The following is a 17,595-nucleotide window of genomic DNA, read 5'->3' as shown; positions in this document are numbered from 1 at the left end:
GGTCAAATCACCCTCATTGTTGTCATTTGTTTGGGAGCGTGACTGGGACCCTGGTTCTCGGAGAAGGTCGTATTCACTATCTACATCACTACAGTCAATGAAAGGAATGGAAGCGTTGCTGCCTCCGGCAGCCCGGGATGCTGGACCTGTGCTTGGCTGTGGGGGCTGACGTTGACTTGGCTGGGTGCCCTCCTTGCCACCCTCCTCCTCTTCCTCTTCTTCGGGCGGCACCACAGTGGTTCTGTCTGCAGCTCTGCTCCCCAGAGAGCTCTTGGACAGAGGAGTGGGGCTTTGGTGTGGTCCCGACTCCAAGGTAGAGACTTTCGCATCCTTGGCTTGTTGGCAGCTCTGGCCGCCGGGAGACTCAGACCCTTCTCCAAATGTAAGGCTGGCGCTCTGTGGAGACTGGGCAGAGAGAACAGGGAGAGGGTGGAGGGAGATGGTTACACCGGAGCGGAGGGCAGAGAGAACAGGGGAAGGATGGGGTGGGGGGGAGATGGTTACACCGGAGCGGAGAAAAAGCGAGGAAGTGCGGTTTACTTTAAAAGTCTCTCCTTTGACTTCCAGAAGCTGGAAGGGATGGCATGGAGAGGCCAGCATGGCCTTCTCAGAGCAGAAACTGCTCAGGCAGAAAGTGAAACTCGTGACCTACGAGGTGGAAATGTGCACCAGGCTGGGTCCCAGCACACGAGCTATGCACTGCTTTCCAGGACCCTGATCTCAAGTGGGGATTCCAGGGGTCTATGAAAGCCCCACGTGACGAAGCCCCCAGGAAAGCCACAGGCAACTGCACTTGGGAGAGAGGCTAATATGACAGGGGAAAGTCTGATGTCAGCGTCACACGACGAGAACACCTTCTCATGTTCTTTCTCTAACAAACCGCTAGTCTCTGAGAGAAGCCTGAAAGCAGTGTACAGAGACACCAGCGCTGGATCAGCGAGCGCTTGCCACACTCGGAGTAAGAGGGACAATTTTTTCTGCTGTTGCTTGGTCACTAACACAAGTCCTTGGGATTCTGTCAGCAGAGTCTTCTAAGCAGGAGCTATACCTGGCATTAGCTCAACAAGCCCCTATCAGTCACATAGCATTTCGCTGGTAGGGGGACTTGGTCTTGTGAACCGCCATGTATGTTTCAATCCTAAACCAGCAGCTGAAAAGCCGCATGATAGGCTTGCTGTGCACAGGCAAGCTCAGTTCAGAGCCCAAAGCCATCTCAGGACCAGCTGAGCCAAATCCTAGAGCAAAGAAAGGAGACAGGACCGGAAAATACAGTTGGCAAGCCCAAAGCTCAAAGAACTGAGGAAAAGAGCTACGGTTGTCCATGACTACCACTGACCTGTTTTGGCACTTCTGAGTTCGATGCTGTGGGCCGTGAAGCAAGGCTCCCAGTGGAATGGATCTTGCTGTGTTTTCTGAGGGAAACCGTACAAGGTAGCTAAAGTTAGGACAGCTCTGATCAAATGAAGCAAACACCTTCTGTCTGACACACTAAGTGCTTTTTCAATCAGGAAGGTACCCAAAGCTACCTGTGCGTGTGACATGCACAGAGTATCTCAGCAACACCTGTGTTGCTCGGAGATTGTATGTCACATCCTCCTGAGCATCCTGTCCTAGCTGCTTAAGGACCACGGATGTCTGAGCTCTGCCTGTTAGCCATGGGGAAGGCCAAGAGACAGGAGTACCCACCAGGCATCTGAGGCGGAACTGCAAGCTAACAACATGAGTATCCATTTGTGCCTTTGGTTCAATATTTCCCAGAGCAGGATCTATGGCAGGGGTAAGGATCACATAACATCCTATTCTTAGAAAATGTAAACCCAGGAGACAAAGGTTACCCTGTAGGGAAACGGAGACACACCTGGGGCACTCCTCCACTTTTGTTTTTTTTTAAAAACTTTAGTAAGTTTTGAAACCCAGAAGAAACATAAATCTACTGGTTTCTTTTGGAGAAGAGAGGTAGGAACTAAAAAAGGCTGTGACCCAAGGTAGTTTTACCTACTTCTGTTAGTTGTAGTAGCAACAAATAAAAAGAAGTAAATATATCAAAATACTAGCACATGTCGGGCATCCTTTCCTCTGCAGTTTAGGAACAGCAGTATTTGGATTTTGGAATATTTGCACTTACACAACAAGATAGCACAGAAACAGCATCCTAGGCTGAACGTGAAGTTAATTTGTTTCTTATGCACTTTATACACACAGCTTGAAAATTATTTCATATAATATTTATTTTGTATATTTTTGACTGGGATCAAGTGTGGAATTTTCCACACAGGAGTTTTAGGATGGAGCTCAAGGTTCAGATTTCTTCAGCTCTTGTCAGTGCCAAGCTGTAGAACTTGAGTATCCGCTACGTCCTGTCTATATGCTAGGGTAAATATCCAACGCACTAACATGGAAAACAGAAGGAGATTAAGAACGGACACTCACAGGCAGTGGAGCGGGCTGAGGTCATGTCACTCCCCGCCCCCCATCTCTGTCTTGCCTGGGCTCTGCGTCTCCCCTGGGAGGCCGAGAAGTGCTGCCAGGCTCTAGGCTCTGGAGCTTAGGAGACCAGTGCTACTCGCTCTGTGTCAGTCTTGGAGTCTCCATGTTTAATCAGAGAATAAATGACCACTGACCATGCAGGGCCAGCATGAAGCCAGGAGCCCCGAGCAGAGCCTGGTGAACGCCTGAAATCATGAGCGTCTGCTACAAACAGCGATAGCCATAAATCCTGTGGGTTCTCTCTCAGCCTTCCTTACCTAACTAGAATTAACAGAAACCTTCTCAAGCCGCATTCTCAAGTGTGTCCTCTTGAGGATCAGGACAGGCCTGGAAGACACTGTCATCTCCACACTGGGCCCACTCAGCTCTCTCTTAGCTCTTCCCCGTCACCTGCTACTGTATTCGCACCTCACCCTATCTTGAGGGAGCACCCAGGGTCCTAAATTGTTGTCCAACCCTCGACTTGCTGAGGTTGACTGTGCAGCTGACTGACTCACCCAGGTTGGATGAAGGAGCATCAGCTCTTTGGAGAGAATGGCGCTGGCTAGAAAAAGCCCCTCACCTTTCAAACTGCACCTTCTTGTGGCCTCCTTCTCTGACATAGTCGAGAACTTGCTTCTGAGTCCGACCACTGAAACAAAGACCAGCAAAGCAAAGGGAGATGACTCGGAGGTATTTAAACACATCTGCTTGCCGGGAGCCTTTCACCCCAGCAGAGGCAGGCAGAGCTCTGGGAGTCTGAGGCCAGCCTGGTCTACAAAGTGAGTCCCAGGACAGCCAGAGCCATATAGACAAACCCTGCCTTGAAAAGAGAAAAACAAAACCCAAATCACATCTTCTCAGGCAGGTAAGAATAAAAGAATTCTAAGAACCTTTGGGTTTCTGTCCATTTGACCTCTTGCTATTTTCCTTATAGAGAGTAAGACAAATCATTCAACTAAATAAACCCACTTAACCATGGTTGGTTGTGAGGCTGCCGTCTCGGGAGTCTGTGCATCTGTGAGGGTGGGGAAAATTAGTTCTGACTGTACTTAGACCAGTGTTCCTCACAGCACAGTGTCAGTATTGTTTGAAAAATAAACAAAAACGTGAACCTAAGATGGCTAAGCCTTTGCCCCATCTATGATGCAATGCCTGAGGCCAAAGACACACTTGACTATATAAATAAACTCCGTTATGCAGGGGAGTGGCTAGGGGATTGACTCAGTGGTAAACGCTTGCCTGAAATGCACAAGGCTCCTGGATTCAAGCCCCCAGAACTGTTAAAAAACAGACTCGCACAAGGAGCTACAGGCAATGGGTGGAGGAAAAGTCAGTTTTCTTCGGGTACAGACTCTCACAGGTTGTCCATGCTCCAGTGGATGGTCCTACACCCAACCACATAGGGGCAGCACTAAATGGATGCAGTGGGCTTAAGAGAAATGAGAAGCTGGGAAGGGAGCTGCAGGGGAAAGAGTGGGCATGGGTTCGAACAGAACACGTTGTATTCATGTGTGAGATTCTTAAATAATAAAAAATTCACCTCGAGACTTATGCTGGGATTTGACTGTGAATGGGAGATGGCTAAGTCATTCCCAAAAGCTCAAACAGAACCTCAAAAGGTGGCAGAGAGCTGGCTGGGATAAGCAAGCCAGTGCCTCCCCTGGCTTAGACCCAACCATGGTTTGCCTTCTCCATCTGCTGTGAACCGCACTAGCCACGATGGCTCACCTGAACCGGAACGAAGACCCTCGGCTGAAGAGAACTGGCTTTGGTTTTGGCTTGGGTTCTTCAAAGAGTCTAAAAAAGGCGTGATGCTCCACACAGATTTTCCAGAAGGCCTTGCAGAAGTCTCGGCCGGCCATCAGGAATTCCAGAGTGTCTTGGTATGAGCTCTGAAAAGAAATATACCTTTTATTTTCCCTGCACCGCTCATACGCATTCTGCTGAAACGTGAAAAAAAAACCCAACAGAAACAAAATTGTCTAAAAAAATAGGAACTGTGTATTTAATTACAAGATCATTAATTCAAAGATTGAGCAAACTATGCTCGTTCCCAATGATGAGGCAGGCGACTCTCCTGCCTCCTTCTCTACAGATGCTGACAGGAACTAATGGGAACCGGCACACAGACCAAGTGGGCCGATAACATTTCTCAGTAGACTTCTGCCGCCTCCTTAAAAATAGCTCAAGTATAAACACACCCCTTCCTTAAAATATCTGAACTGCGTCCTTCTCTTCTGTTTTCTTCCTCATGGCTCCTGTCCAGTTGACCTTTTTCCACATTTTATAAAATGGTGGATGTCACAGGCCTCCAAGCGACCCCAAGAACCACAGAGGAAATGAAATCCCCCTACCTGTGTCTCCAGTACAAAGAATTAATGACTCTCAGGTGACGGACGAACTTATGTCTTTTGATTCTGGAGGGAACATGACAATCTTCTACTCCTACGCTCAGTGTTTCCAATGTCAATGGCCATGTGACATAAACAAAAGCTCCCAGAGTCCTCAGCATTCCCAGCAGCTCTGACTATTTTGGGGGTTCTCAGAGTTTGCACAAACCCAACTTACAGTGTATGCTGTGGTTATTTCCACATAAATGGGTTTCTGGAATTCTAATCACACTTCCCCACAGAGAATCACCTATTGAGGGGGGGGTTTGTTTCCCAGTCAGGCCTATGAATCCCTCAACACACTGTATCTGAATTCTGAACCTAGACTACCCCTGGTCAGTCCCTGCCTCATGGGATAAAGGGCTCGGTTTGGATGGGGTCATACATCAGGGTTGCATTATGTATGCATCTCCTGTGCGCCTCTCTTCTCTTTCGGGAACCCATCCCAGGGTAAGTGGCAGTTTTGGGGTTTCTGGGGGAACTGAAAGAGATATATTTAGTCCACGAGAATGCGCTACCCAAAAGTGCAAGGGAATGAGCAAGTCAGACTGCTTCTGAGCAGGTGGGGATAGCCAGGACATGGCAGACACTGACTGGGGTCCCAGGGCGGGGCCACAGCCTGGCTCCGGTAGTTTCTCAGGAAGGGCAAGGGTCTTCTCCTTTAGAATGCATCCTTTCATCCCTCCACGCAGAACCCAGATGACAGCTGGAGCACCCTCAAGCCCTTGGATACGCAGTTCTCCCCAGTCCATCCTTACAGGCCAGCTGCCGGGAAAGCCTGCCTCATTCACAGCTCGGCTGCTCTCCCCCTTTACGTTCCCGAGTGACTTACATTCACATCCGGTCGGAGCTTGATAAGAAAGCGCTTCCTCTTGAAGCTCAGTTTCCGCACCTTGGCCCAGTTAAAAGCATTGATTTTCGTGAAACCCTAAGAAGGAAGAGCAACCTGTGAGCCAGGTGGAGAGAGGGCCGAGGGCTGGGTCAATCGCTCAGGAAAAGCCTTTGATGGATGATTCCCAGGCTCGGGGTCTAGTGGCTGCCATACTCTCTTACACTGTCATTTCTCACTAATTATAGAGTCTGGCATTCAAACCACGTCTGCCTTCATGCAGGGAAGGCACTGGTCAAGGTAATGAAAAGAAGATAAATAAAAATGAAACCATGACAACTACCATACCCATAACAACCGTCTCTCGTGGAGGTGGAGGGCCAGGTATTGTACTCAGGGCGTTTTAGACTGTTCCTCATCCAACCACACACAACTCAGAGAGACAAATTTATCTATCTATCTATCTATCTATCTATCTATCTATCTATCTATCTATCTAAAGTTGCTGTCAGGGACATTTTTAAAAAATTTATTTGTTTATTTATTTATGCAGTATCCTGCCTGCAGGCCAGAAGAGGGCACCAGATCTCGTTACAGATGGTTGTGAGCCACCATGTGGTTGCTGGGAACTGAACTCAGGACCTCTGGAAGAGCAGTCAGTGCTCTAAACCACTGAGCCATCTCTCCAGCCTGAGAGACAAATTTATTATTTTCATTTCACAGAAAAGCGAAACTGAAAAATGTCTCTGTGAATGTAAACTGAGCCCTAAGAATGCCACCCCGGCCATCAGAAGTGGTGGGAACAGAGTAGCAGGCACAGGTCAGGGGATCCAGTTCACAACTGCCCAGCAATGCTCAATATTTTGAGTGTATTAAACACACAAAGCACATGAATTCAATCACGGCACTTCTTTCCTCTCTCCTTGCTTTTGAAATTTAACGGTCATGACACAACACTAGGTTTTACTGTGCTTTTATCTTTCTTTCTTCTTCCATTTTTGTTTTTAATTTTGTTTTTCATGACAAGTTTTCTCTATGTAGCCCTGGCTATCCTAGAACTCACTCTTAGACCAGGCTAGCCTCAAATTCACAGAGATCCACCTGCCTCTGCCTCCTGAGTGTTGGGGTTAAAGATGTGTGCTGGTTAAAAGTATTTTATTGCTCTTGAAAATCAGGTATTTGTGGAAACTATGGGGAGCAGCTCTTCCTCAGATACCACCTTGCTTTTCAAAACATCCTTCCTAACACCGACTATGAGACCCAAGCCCCAGTTGTTAAGGATGTGGCTGTGTGATAGTGTGTGCCGTAAACAGATTCTATTCACGAGCAGGGGACTGCTACAACTCATGTGTGTAAGTTTGTGTGTGAGTACGTGTGAGTGTGTATGTGTGAGAACATGTGTGTGGAGAGAGAGAGAGAGAGAGAGAAGGAGGAAGGGAGAGAGAGTGAGCGAGACCTTGCACGTACAGGCCAAAGGTCACAGAGACAGGGCTCTATTGAACCTAGCTCACTGACTGGGATGTCTCCAGCGACCCCCCTTCTTTCTCCTTCCCAGGGCTAGGATTTCAGCTGCATGACACGAAGCTCGGGTCTCCATGCTTTCCCAACTGAGCTGCCTCCCTCTCCAGCTCCTTCTGTAGCTCAGGGAAAAAGCAGAGCTGTCTGAGCTCACAAGGGCATTTATGCTGCATCTTCACAACTTTAAACCTGGGCAGAATCTGCGCAGCTTCATAAAAACAGGTATCACTGTCTAAGCAACCACTCACATATAGACTACCTACTTATGTTTGTTTTTAATTTTAAAATTGCATTTATTTACTCTTGTGTGGGAGGGACACACAGGATGTGGAGGCCAGTGGTCAATGCCGGGAATTAGGTGGTTTGCTACTGCATCCCAGGGATTGAACTCCGGGCCTTAGGCTGGAGCGCAGGTGCCTTTACCTATGCCTGATCTCACTGCTCCCGTCCCGTTCTGCTTAAAGAAAAACACTGTGGAAGGATTTGGGGGGCGGGGTTGGATACAGTCTAAAATCTAAAGGTTCACATGTTGGGGATTTGGTCACAAGGCAACATTAAGAGGTAACAGGATATAGAGAAAGGAGTTGGGGCTGTGGTGTGTGCTTTAGCCTGTGTGACACTTTCCTCCACGGTGAAGGACGTAGGGAGAGAGGGGGTGGGGGTGGGATGGTGGTGTGCTGTTTGGAACTTTAATTCTCCACCCTGGGTCTTTGTAAACTTTGTTCCTTTCTGCTAAGTAGCGCAGGTGGTTTTGCATAACAGAAAAGGGGTTACCAATACAAGGGTGGTCATCATTGTGTTTTTATAAGATTCAAATGCCTAGATAAATGAATTCGCTAAGCTGCATGCTAACCATGGGCATGCATGCAAATCATACGTGAAGGAAGGTAGGAAGAGAAAAGCATTGCTCAGAGAAAGCCATCCCACAGTACAGGCAGGTGATAAAGACCATGCACATCGAGGAGCAAAGGGTCACAACGCCTTTAAGGACAGGACAGGCTAGGAATGCAGAGGCAGAGTCTGTCTCGCTGAAAAATTACTATGGTGTCTTGTAGGGCTGTTCTTTCCCCAAAGCATATCTGCTTTTAAAACCGGGTATATTAAAGTCCCAAATAAGCTGACTGAACACAAATTAATGTGAAAGAAAAAAGAAAAAAGGATCACTTTTTAACTAAGTGTCAAGATGTCACCTCTGAGTATGGGAGGCGTTTATTTGGGATCTGAAATCATCGTTCCTGTACACTGTGTTCTCAGCACAGGCCTATTGGGAGTCATCAGGGTCTTTCTGAAAGATCTATTAAACCCAAACAAATCTCTAACTTGGAGTCTTCAAGCAAGACAAGGAGAAATGCAGACACAAGTGGACACACAAGCAGTCTAGAAGCCAAAAGCTTTCTTCTTCGCTTGGAAGTAATTACCAGAGGCCTGAGCCTGGCCACCCGCATGAACCTGGGGGGAAGAGCCCATTCTCCTCCCTCCCTCCCTCCGCAAGGGAAAGGCGCTGTGTTTTCCACACCTGAAACACTAGAATTCCCGTGTTGGCGACAGCCAGGTTGATCTTGGTGCCTTCCCTGTCCTTGGCAGGGTGCAACCGGATTCCGTACATCTCCAGCCGACGGGCCACCTCCAGGAGCTGGAAATCTGACTCTGCCGGGGTTTGTCCACTGACAAAGCAAGGAAGGAAGAGAAAGGCTGGGGGATTTGAATTCCCCGTGTCTATTAATTTCAGATTAAGCGGCTCCTCCTGGGAAATAAAAGGCACTTCATGGCGAGCCGCGGGGCTGCGCGATCAGATGGCACCCAGCTTCCACCCGCTAACCCCAAAGCCTCACAGTGAGGACAGAAGCCCCATTGCCAGGGTAACATGAACCCGCAGTCCATCGCCAAGCCAGGCAGTTCTCCAGGATCTCGGTTTCCTCTAGGTCACACAACAGTAAAACGCTGCTGTGTCAAGCAAGTTGAACTTGCGAGCAGAAGGCAAGCTCCCCCCCACTACAGTCACAGGGTGCAAAGGCCTCGGAGCCACGTGAGGAAAGGTGTTTAGTGCCCTTTGAAAATGTTCTCCTGACCAAACCAGACCAAAAAGTGGGCAAGAGAAAAGTTCTGCAGCTTCCCCACATTTAACACGATGCCTGGCTTGACACACACATCCCCACGCTCCGTTAAGATGATTATCCGAGGTCCTCAAGTCTTACCACTCCCCTACATTCAGGGGTCATTCTGTCTCAGAGCGAGGGTCTCAAACACTCAACTTTGAATTTTTTGAGCACCCAGAATGGGCCACAACACCCCAGTGAAACTCTATACTCCTTCCTTCAGCCTTTGGCATATGTCGCTCAACACGTGTGTGTGTGTGTGTGTGTGTATGTGTGAGGGTGTATGTGCACACATGTACACCCATGTGCCAGGCGGCAGAAAGCGAGATCTGGAGGGCAACAGGAATCCAAGCATGCAACTCACATGTGGCTGTGGTGGAACTCCACGATCCTGTCCTCGAGCGCATCCTGCTGAGGGACGTACTTGTTTTTTGCTAAGTGTTCTCTGTCCAAGGCTTCATCAAAATCCCCAATCTCGGCTATGAAGAAACAGAAGAGAAAATGGGCCACACAGGACAAACTGTTCAGAATGTGTTACAATCCCGGACTGGCAAACCCAAAGGTGACCCTGGATGAACACAGCTCAACCTCAGAGCGGGGACAGGAGCACACCTCACAAGTAGAGCAACATAGAAGGTGGCTTCTGCTCATCCTTGATCCTAGGAGCTGAGAAGAAAACTTCACGATTTTCCATCCTTTAACCATATAGGCTCTAGTCTCTTCTTTGTTCTGTTATCCTGACACACAGTAACTGCACACACCAGCAGGGCACCGTGTGGCCTCACACACAGTAACTGCACACACCAGCAGGGCACCGTGTGGCCTCACACACAGTAACTGCACACACCAGCAGGGCACCGTGTGGCCTCACACACAGTAACTGCACACACCAGCAGGGCACCGTGTGGCCTCACACACGGTAACTGCACACACCAGCAGGGCACCGTGTGGCCTCACACACGGTAACTGCACACACCAGCAGGGCACCGTGTGGCCTCACACACGGTAACTGCACACACCAGCAGGGCACCGTGTGGCCTCACACACGGTAACTGTACACACCAGCAGGGCACCGTGTGGCCTCACACACGGTAACTGTACACACCAGCAGGACACCGTGTGGCCTCACACACGGTAACTGCACACACCAGCAGGGCACCGTGTGGCCTCACACACGGTAAGTGCACACACCAACAGGGCACCGTGTGGCCTCACACACAGTAACTGCAAACACCAGCAGGGGAGCCCATCGACTTAGACAGTCATAATTCTTTTCTGAGAAAATCCTATCTCATAGTGACCTCTGAAAGATTCTGTTGTCAACACAACTACCCAGCTGTGCTATGGGAAACTGGGGGTTCTTCTTTCTTTCTCCCTATTCATTCTGTACATGTGGGTGATTGCTGAGTGATTCAGAATAAACAGACCTAGGAGCTTCAGGACGTCACAAAACCAACTGTTGAAACTCTTCCATGTAATAGCCCAGATCCATTGTCACAGAGGAGATGTCAGTGGGAGGAGAAGCAAACAGCGTGGTTTTTGTTGTTGTTGTTTACCTTAAGAGTCTATCAAATTTCTTACACCGGAGTGCATCTGTGTAGACTCTTCATCCACAGGCAGCCCAATGGGTTTTCCTGGGCAACCTCAACACGCGTCTGGAAATCGCTGTACCATGGACACGTCTGGCTCTGAGCCTTAAAGAACAATTGTGCTCGAGCACCAGTGAGCAAATGTCTGTCCTGTCTGTCCGACTCTGGGAGGCCGCGTGGGCCTCCTGTGCACCATGTTACCTGTGTAACAGACTAGTAAACTGTGGGGTAATGGCCAGGGCCCTGAACTTGGGGAGAGCAAGAATGTGGTTGCTATGACAGCTACCTTTTGTTCCGTCACATCTGGCCCACTCACCCACTGTTACCAAGCACGGCCTGTATGCTGGTCACATCGCTCTACTGAGACTCTCTGTCCTGCACTAAGCCAGGACACACTTGGATGAACCCCTCACTTACCGGCTGCCTCTGCCACAACAGGTGACCTCGTTCCCTAAGTACCTCTTCTGGATTAAATTTCCATTCTATCCCAAAACAGTGCCCAAAGCTGAAGGGTGCCCTGGCCTGTAGACACGGTTATCAGTGGCCTGAATGGGAGCTTTGATCTCTTGCTATGGCTTCTTCTATCTGGTTTAGAAAGCACAGTTGATTTCTAGTATTCAAGATAGATATGGGGGCTGGACAGATGGCTCAGTGGTTAAGAACACCTGTTGCTCTTTCAGAGGGTTCAAGTTCAGATCCCACATCGGAAGGCTCATGACCACCTATAACTATAGCAGGGTTTATGGTCTTTGGCCTCTAAGGGCACTCACATACGTGACATACACACAAATATACAAAGTAAAACTCCAGTCTTTAGGAAAATTAATCAAGAGTTATAAAGTCTCTCTGAACTTAAATTAGCAATCAGTGCACGTTGTTCTGGAGGGGAATCTGGGGTCAGAGTCCTGAAAATTCAACATGTCTGCATGAACCGACTTTGGAGTTTCTGCGTGGCTCTATTTAAGTGCAGTCTAATACACACTCCTGACTCATCCACACAAAACTCATGCCCAAATGAAGCTCATTCAGTACACGTACGTTCCCGACAATTTATATCACAGTGCGCTTAGGGACAAAGGCAGCATTATGTGAGGGGGCCGGCCAATTTAGACGGTGAAGTCACCAACGAGTGTGGCACCAAACAGGCCATGGAAAGGGTCCCTGTGAACCACGTGGCAGCAGAGAGTGAAGGCACAACGTCCTCCTGCTGGGCCTCAGCTGGAACACATGCACAAGGCGATCAGGTTTCCCCCATCCTAAGTGTGTCCGCAAAGGACGCTGAAGGCATAAACGTATTGGTTTGGGGATCCATTTCAGTGCCCGGGCAGCTCTGAAATGAGGCTATCAGAGCAGTGAAGGCAAAGGTGTAAACTTCATAGGGAACTAAGTTTGGGCTTCTCAGCTCTGAGCAAACTCTCTTTCATCCTGAGGATCGAAACGTGGTCGGCTAAGGGTTCCGGTTTTCCTTTGGCATCAGGGTTAACACGCACTCTGGGCTCTTCCAGATCACCTGTTTGTGGTCCTCCTCAAATGCAATGGCTGCATGGGAGCGGAATAAACTCGCTTCCAGAGCACTTCCCCTCTGCGAATTACTTGGGACAGGAGTGAAGTCTGCCTTGGTCTTGTGTCCTAACACTAATGACAGATATTGGCACACTAGATCCAAGGACAGGACAGGGTGGACTTGGTGCGCTTGTGCACTGTCCGTCCAAGCTTGTCCTTTAAGACAACTGAGGTAACACTGTATATATGTCCTTAAAAACATTAACCTGGGCAGTTGAGGTGCATGCCTTTAATCTCAGCATCGAGGAAGCAGAGGTAGGCGGATCTCCATGAGTTCGAAATCAGCCTCTGTACAGAGGTCTACACATTGAGTTACAGGGCAGCCAGGGCTGTTACACTGAGAACCCTTGTCTCGAAAAACCAAAATAAATTAAATAAAATCATTAAATGCACTTAGTGTCTCTGCTCTACTGAAAGCATCCACAAGAACACAAAGACAACACAGGTATTCTTAACTGTGCCTCTGTGTGCCTCCATCAGACCACAGTTGGTCCAAGAGGGTTCTCAAAGGAATTCCAAAGAACTTACACTGTACGATGTGTGAGATCAGTAGGGCAGCGCTGGTGTCATTACACGTCAGCCTGCCCTGAGCCAAGTCCTGCTTCACCTGCAGAGCGAACAAGTACCTGTGAAGGGCAACAGAGACGCGGGTTACACAGGCAGAGCCAACGGGAGGGCAAAGCCAATGGGAGGGCCGGTGTTCAGAGACAACTTCCTCCTGGCAATCCAAACAGAGAAAGGTATGTAAAACCAGGTAAAGAAACAGCCTAGAAAAGCTGAGGGGCACTGAAGGGAGCAGGTGAGCTCAGAATTTCTGGTTTTCCACGGAGGCACGCCCTCATAAGTATGCTGTGTCGAAGGGGCCTCCGAAGCCAAATCTGTGACAACCTGACCGCAACAAGAATGATTAACATAGACTAAAACATACCGAATTACGTTTATGAATTAGTAAATCATGAATTAATGAAAATTCATGAGTCCACAGTGATTGGGAGTTGGTGAAAGAACAAAAAAAATTAATATATCACATTCCACAACCTGTTCATAGAAATTCTTATCCAAAAATAGGTCACTGACTGGTGCATTAGTGGCATGAGGGTTATAGAGGTAACTAACCGGAGTCGATCTGATGGGATGTATCATAAAAAGCTTTCCAGATATTTATGTTTATGCCCATAGTTCCTGTCAGCCTTGGCCAGAGAAGCCTTTCTTCAGTGGGAAGCAATGCAGAGATCCATGGCTGGTCAAACTGATGAAAATGAGTGATGATTGAGCATGCACCCTAAATGGGACGTTTACAGCAAACCCACACCAAGACCCTGGGAAGGCCACAGAAGAGGGGCCAACAGGGTCAGAGGACGGAGGAGAGCTGTGGAGTGCCGAGCTTGGACGTGGCATGCCTTTCGCATAACGAACTACTCCCTCACTGCCACTACCGCTGACTGCAGGAGGTCAGGCCGGCCAGGCCAGCCAGCACTCAGTAGGCAGCAGTTATTGGACATGAGGTGGGGTGGGGACATGTCAGAGGGCAGTGGGGGAGCACACAGGAGGAGCTGGGGTAGATACAATCAAGACACATTATGCACATGTAGGAGACTGCAAAAGGATAAATAAAAGATACTCTAAAAATAACATGAAGGAATAGGTGATGGCCGAAGGCAAAGGACCATGCGTGTGGCCACCTGTGTAGTTTAGGAGGGACAAAGAACCCAAGCAGACAGTGGAGTGCGACTTGACAGGACCAGAGAGATGATAACAGGACAGAAATCCTCTCTCGACCACCTCTAAAGATATCCACGCTGACAAGGACTGTCAGTTGGTACAGAAACCTTCTGAGAGCACATCGAGAGACATCATTTATTCCTTAATACAAAGATGGGAATGCCACCTCCTCATTCCAATGAATGATCTTAGCATTGTCATGAAGTTTCATAACATATCACTTAGAATAGATTCTGGTTAAAAAAAAAAAAGATAATATTTGCACCCACAGAGCCTTTAGAACAAATTTCCAGTTCTTAAGACTACAGGAGTTCGAAGAATAAACAAAACACAGCAAAAGGAAACAATGTAACAAACCTAGGAGGCATGGAATTCTGTAGGGTAAAACCAGCACCGAGAGGAGAGGCAAACAAACGGTGCTGGGTGGAGAGAGAACCAGAACGAATGCCCGCCAGCATAACAGAGTCCAAGCAAGAGTCCTGCTTCCCTTTGGTTTGTTTCAGACAGGGTCTCACTATAGTAGCCTCAGATGGTCTGGAAGTCACTATCTGCCTGACTCTGCCTCCCATGTGCTGAGATTAAAGGCGTGCACCACCATCCAATGAGTCTGCACTTAGAAAGCACAGACACAGAGAGTAGTCAGGGGGAGGGTGGGGGAAGGTGGAAAATTTGAGTTCAGGGAAGGTAATATATAACACGAAAAGTACATGCATACATATAAAAAACCAGAAAGGACATCACGCTAATCATGCTAACATGCTACAGAAGAGGGAAGAAGTATTTCTATGGTTTTAGTGTTGATTAATTGTTCTAACTTTCTTAATGTACACCTACTACTTTGTAAAACAAAAGACTGCTTTATTACATTTTTAGGGTGTTGCAGTGGAACCTCAGGTCTCACACATGTGAGGTGTGGTGGTTTGGACAACAATGTCCCCCACAGGCCCAGATGTTTGACTGCTTGGTCACCGTTCATGGAGACGCTGGGGAGGTTTAGGAGGTGTGGCCTTTGGAGGAAGTGTGTCATGGGGTGGGGGGGGAGGGTTGAGAGTTAAAGACTACTGATATTTCAAGTTCACCATTTTGGCTTCCTGCTTGTGCTTCAAGATGAGAGCTCTCAGCTTGCTGTTCAGCCACCACCTGCCCTCTGTAACCTCTGCTTGGCCATCACGGCCTCTAACTGTCTGGAACCATAGAGACTTTCCTTGGTCGTGGTTCTGTATCGGAGCAACAGAGAGGTGCCTGAAATGCAGGGCCGGTGCTCGGCTGCTGAACTACACACTAATTAATTCTAAAGGAAGAAAAAGGCCACATAGACGTCCATACGAATTAGATGGGATACAGTGGGGAACTCACCAGGCTTGTCACAGAGATGGAGTGTTCCAAACCCTAGTCACATGGACAACCCTGGTTAAACTCGGTGTGTGTCACTCATACACACACACAAAATAAACATACAAGAGTGCCCCAAATGACACAAATATGGAACAGGGACCTGGAGTGCTGGACTGACAGGGTAGGAGGGACGTAAGGGGGGAGGGGGAGTAGTCACACTGTGTATTATATACAAGTGTGAATCTGCAAAGGACAAATTTATCAGATAGGATAATCTATGGGGAGGAAGTATCTGTAACAATTCAACAAATATTAATTTTAAAAAGTAACAACCAATCTTCTTTAAACTGCTTAGGGCATTTCATCGTTAACAACTAAAAATGCAAAGGATAAAATTAAAAAAAATATACAAAAAGGGTGACCATTGGATAGGCAGAAAACAAAATCACTAGCAGCCGACAGAAGGACCTTCCCAAACTTCCTTTCTGAGTGTGTGTGCCCCCCGCCACCTGCTGTCCTGCCTCGAAAACCACAGGGAAGAAAAGTGGGGACCATGGAACAACCCACTCGTGAGCACAGGGGCTCCTGGGGGAAAGGCTGGCCTCATCTTTCCGGATCAGGCAGTGGTGACGACTCACTGACCCAATACTTCACAGAGCTATGGACCTTAATTCTGGCCCACACTGTAGTTCATTTTCAAACCACTAAGAGGGTTTTATGTTTTAAAAGCATTGCACGTTGAATAATTTATCAACTCAGACACAAGGTCCTGTGTCTACAGAAAAGTGTTTTGGGACATATTTCTGGCCAGAGTCTAGCAGGCTTTGTGGGTATCGGTGACAACCCCAAGAGGCCAGCGTGACAACAGAGGGCCTTGGACGTGTCTACACGTGTGTGGTGGGTACATGTTTTGCGAAGGAGCTTGTCACCTTGTGGCTGAGCTCAGTCTCTGTTCACAGGCCAGGGTAACATGAGAAACAGCTCCCTGGGCCGGACTCCATGGCTTCCGCTAACTGCAGGAGCTGAAAGTGGAACGCACTGGCTGTTCTTGCTTTCGGAACTTAGCAACACCTCCGGGGCTATAAATGGAAGCAGTTCCAGTCAGGCCCAGGGAGCCGGGCTTACTCTCTCTCAGTAGGCACTGAACACAGCTAAATGGTGACAACCAAAATGCTTCCCATAGGATGGGCTGTGTCTGGGACAGTGAGACAGGAATGACCAAAGGGACTTTGCTCCTGGAGATGGCATGCCCACATCACACACACAATCCCCTGCCTCATACCCTGTTGGCAATACAGTGATGCTGTGATTCATTTCATTTGGAAAGTCTTAATAGTGTTCCTATTCGTACTAAGTAAGATTAATTTAGCTTTCCTGGTGGTCAGTCTGGTCATAGACTGCAGGCAGTCTATGGCAGGATTCTGGTAGAAACTATCCTGCTGAATGAAGACAGACAGACGGACACACAGAGGAAAAGAGAAAGGCAAAGTGTGGCTCCAAGCATCAGCACAAGGGATAACTCTGAGCTTTGCATGAGAAAAGCTGGGAGTGGGGTGGGGCCAAGAGCACTTGCTGCTCCTGCAGAGGCCCCGGGTCCAGGTCCCAGCACCCACACAGCAGCTTGCAACCATCTGTGGTTCCAGTTCCAGGGGATCTGATGCCTGCCTCTGGCCTCCCAGGGCACTGGACACACATGTGCTAAGACATGCATGCAGGCAAAACACTCACACATGTAAAATATCTTTAGATGACAGAAAAAAGAAAAGCTAGGAATTTCTTACTCAAAGAGCCTCTGGTTTCTGTTTTCAACATGTACCCCCAAATCAGGTCTCCCCTCTTCCAGAAGCCTGGGCGCTAGCGTCTATACAGCTGACGCTACAGTTCAGTAAGCAGAAGGGAACTCAGCTTCCTGTAGAGCAGCGAAGTGCTTCACCTTCTGTCTCTACAAATGCTGTTCCTGGAGGCCCCACGTCCTAACCGCAAACCTAGACTGACTTTGGTCCTGCTAACAGTAGCTGCTTTGCTGGGTCCTGGGCTCCTGTCCACACGCCCCTCCCCCAGAGCTCTACCACCCTTCCTTACCA

General features: G+C 48.4%; 1 protein-coding gene across 2 annotated transcripts in view; it reads right to left on the bottom strand.

Annotated features, from left to right (window-relative positions):
• Nucleotides 1-17,595, bottom strand: part of Farp1 (FERM, ARH/RhoGEF and pleckstrin domain protein 1) — a 237,018-nt gene that overhangs the window by 41,683 nt on the left and 177,740 nt on the right. For both annotated transcript variants that reach the window (XM_087912311.1, XM_087912312.1), the window contains exons 6-13: nt 12,983-13,080; nt 9,667-9,781; nt 8,723-8,870; nt 5,692-5,787; nt 4,198-4,361; nt 3,050-3,118; nt 1,337-1,412; nt 147-405 (exon numbers count right to left, since the gene is read on the bottom strand). In XM_087912311.1, the coding sequence (XP_087768437.1) occupies nt 147-405; nt 1,337-1,412; nt 3,050-3,118; nt 4,198-4,361; nt 5,692-5,787; nt 8,723-8,870; nt 9,667-9,781; nt 12,983-13,080 (1,025 nt within the window). The remainder of the gene's footprint in view (nt 1-146; nt 406-1,336; nt 1,413-3,049; nt 3,119-4,197; nt 4,362-5,691; nt 5,788-8,722; nt 8,871-9,666; nt 9,782-12,982; nt 13,081-17,595) is intronic.

Source organism: Myodes glareolus, chromosome 12 (genome assembly GCF_982192425.1).
Source record: "Myodes glareolus chromosome 12, mMyoGla1.1, whole genome shotgun sequence".
Classification (NCBI taxonomy): domain Eukaryota; kingdom Metazoa; phylum Chordata; class Mammalia; order Rodentia; family Cricetidae; genus Myodes; species Myodes glareolus.
Note: the sequence above shows the minus strand (reverse complement) of the source record. Positions and strands in the feature narration are given on the sequence as shown.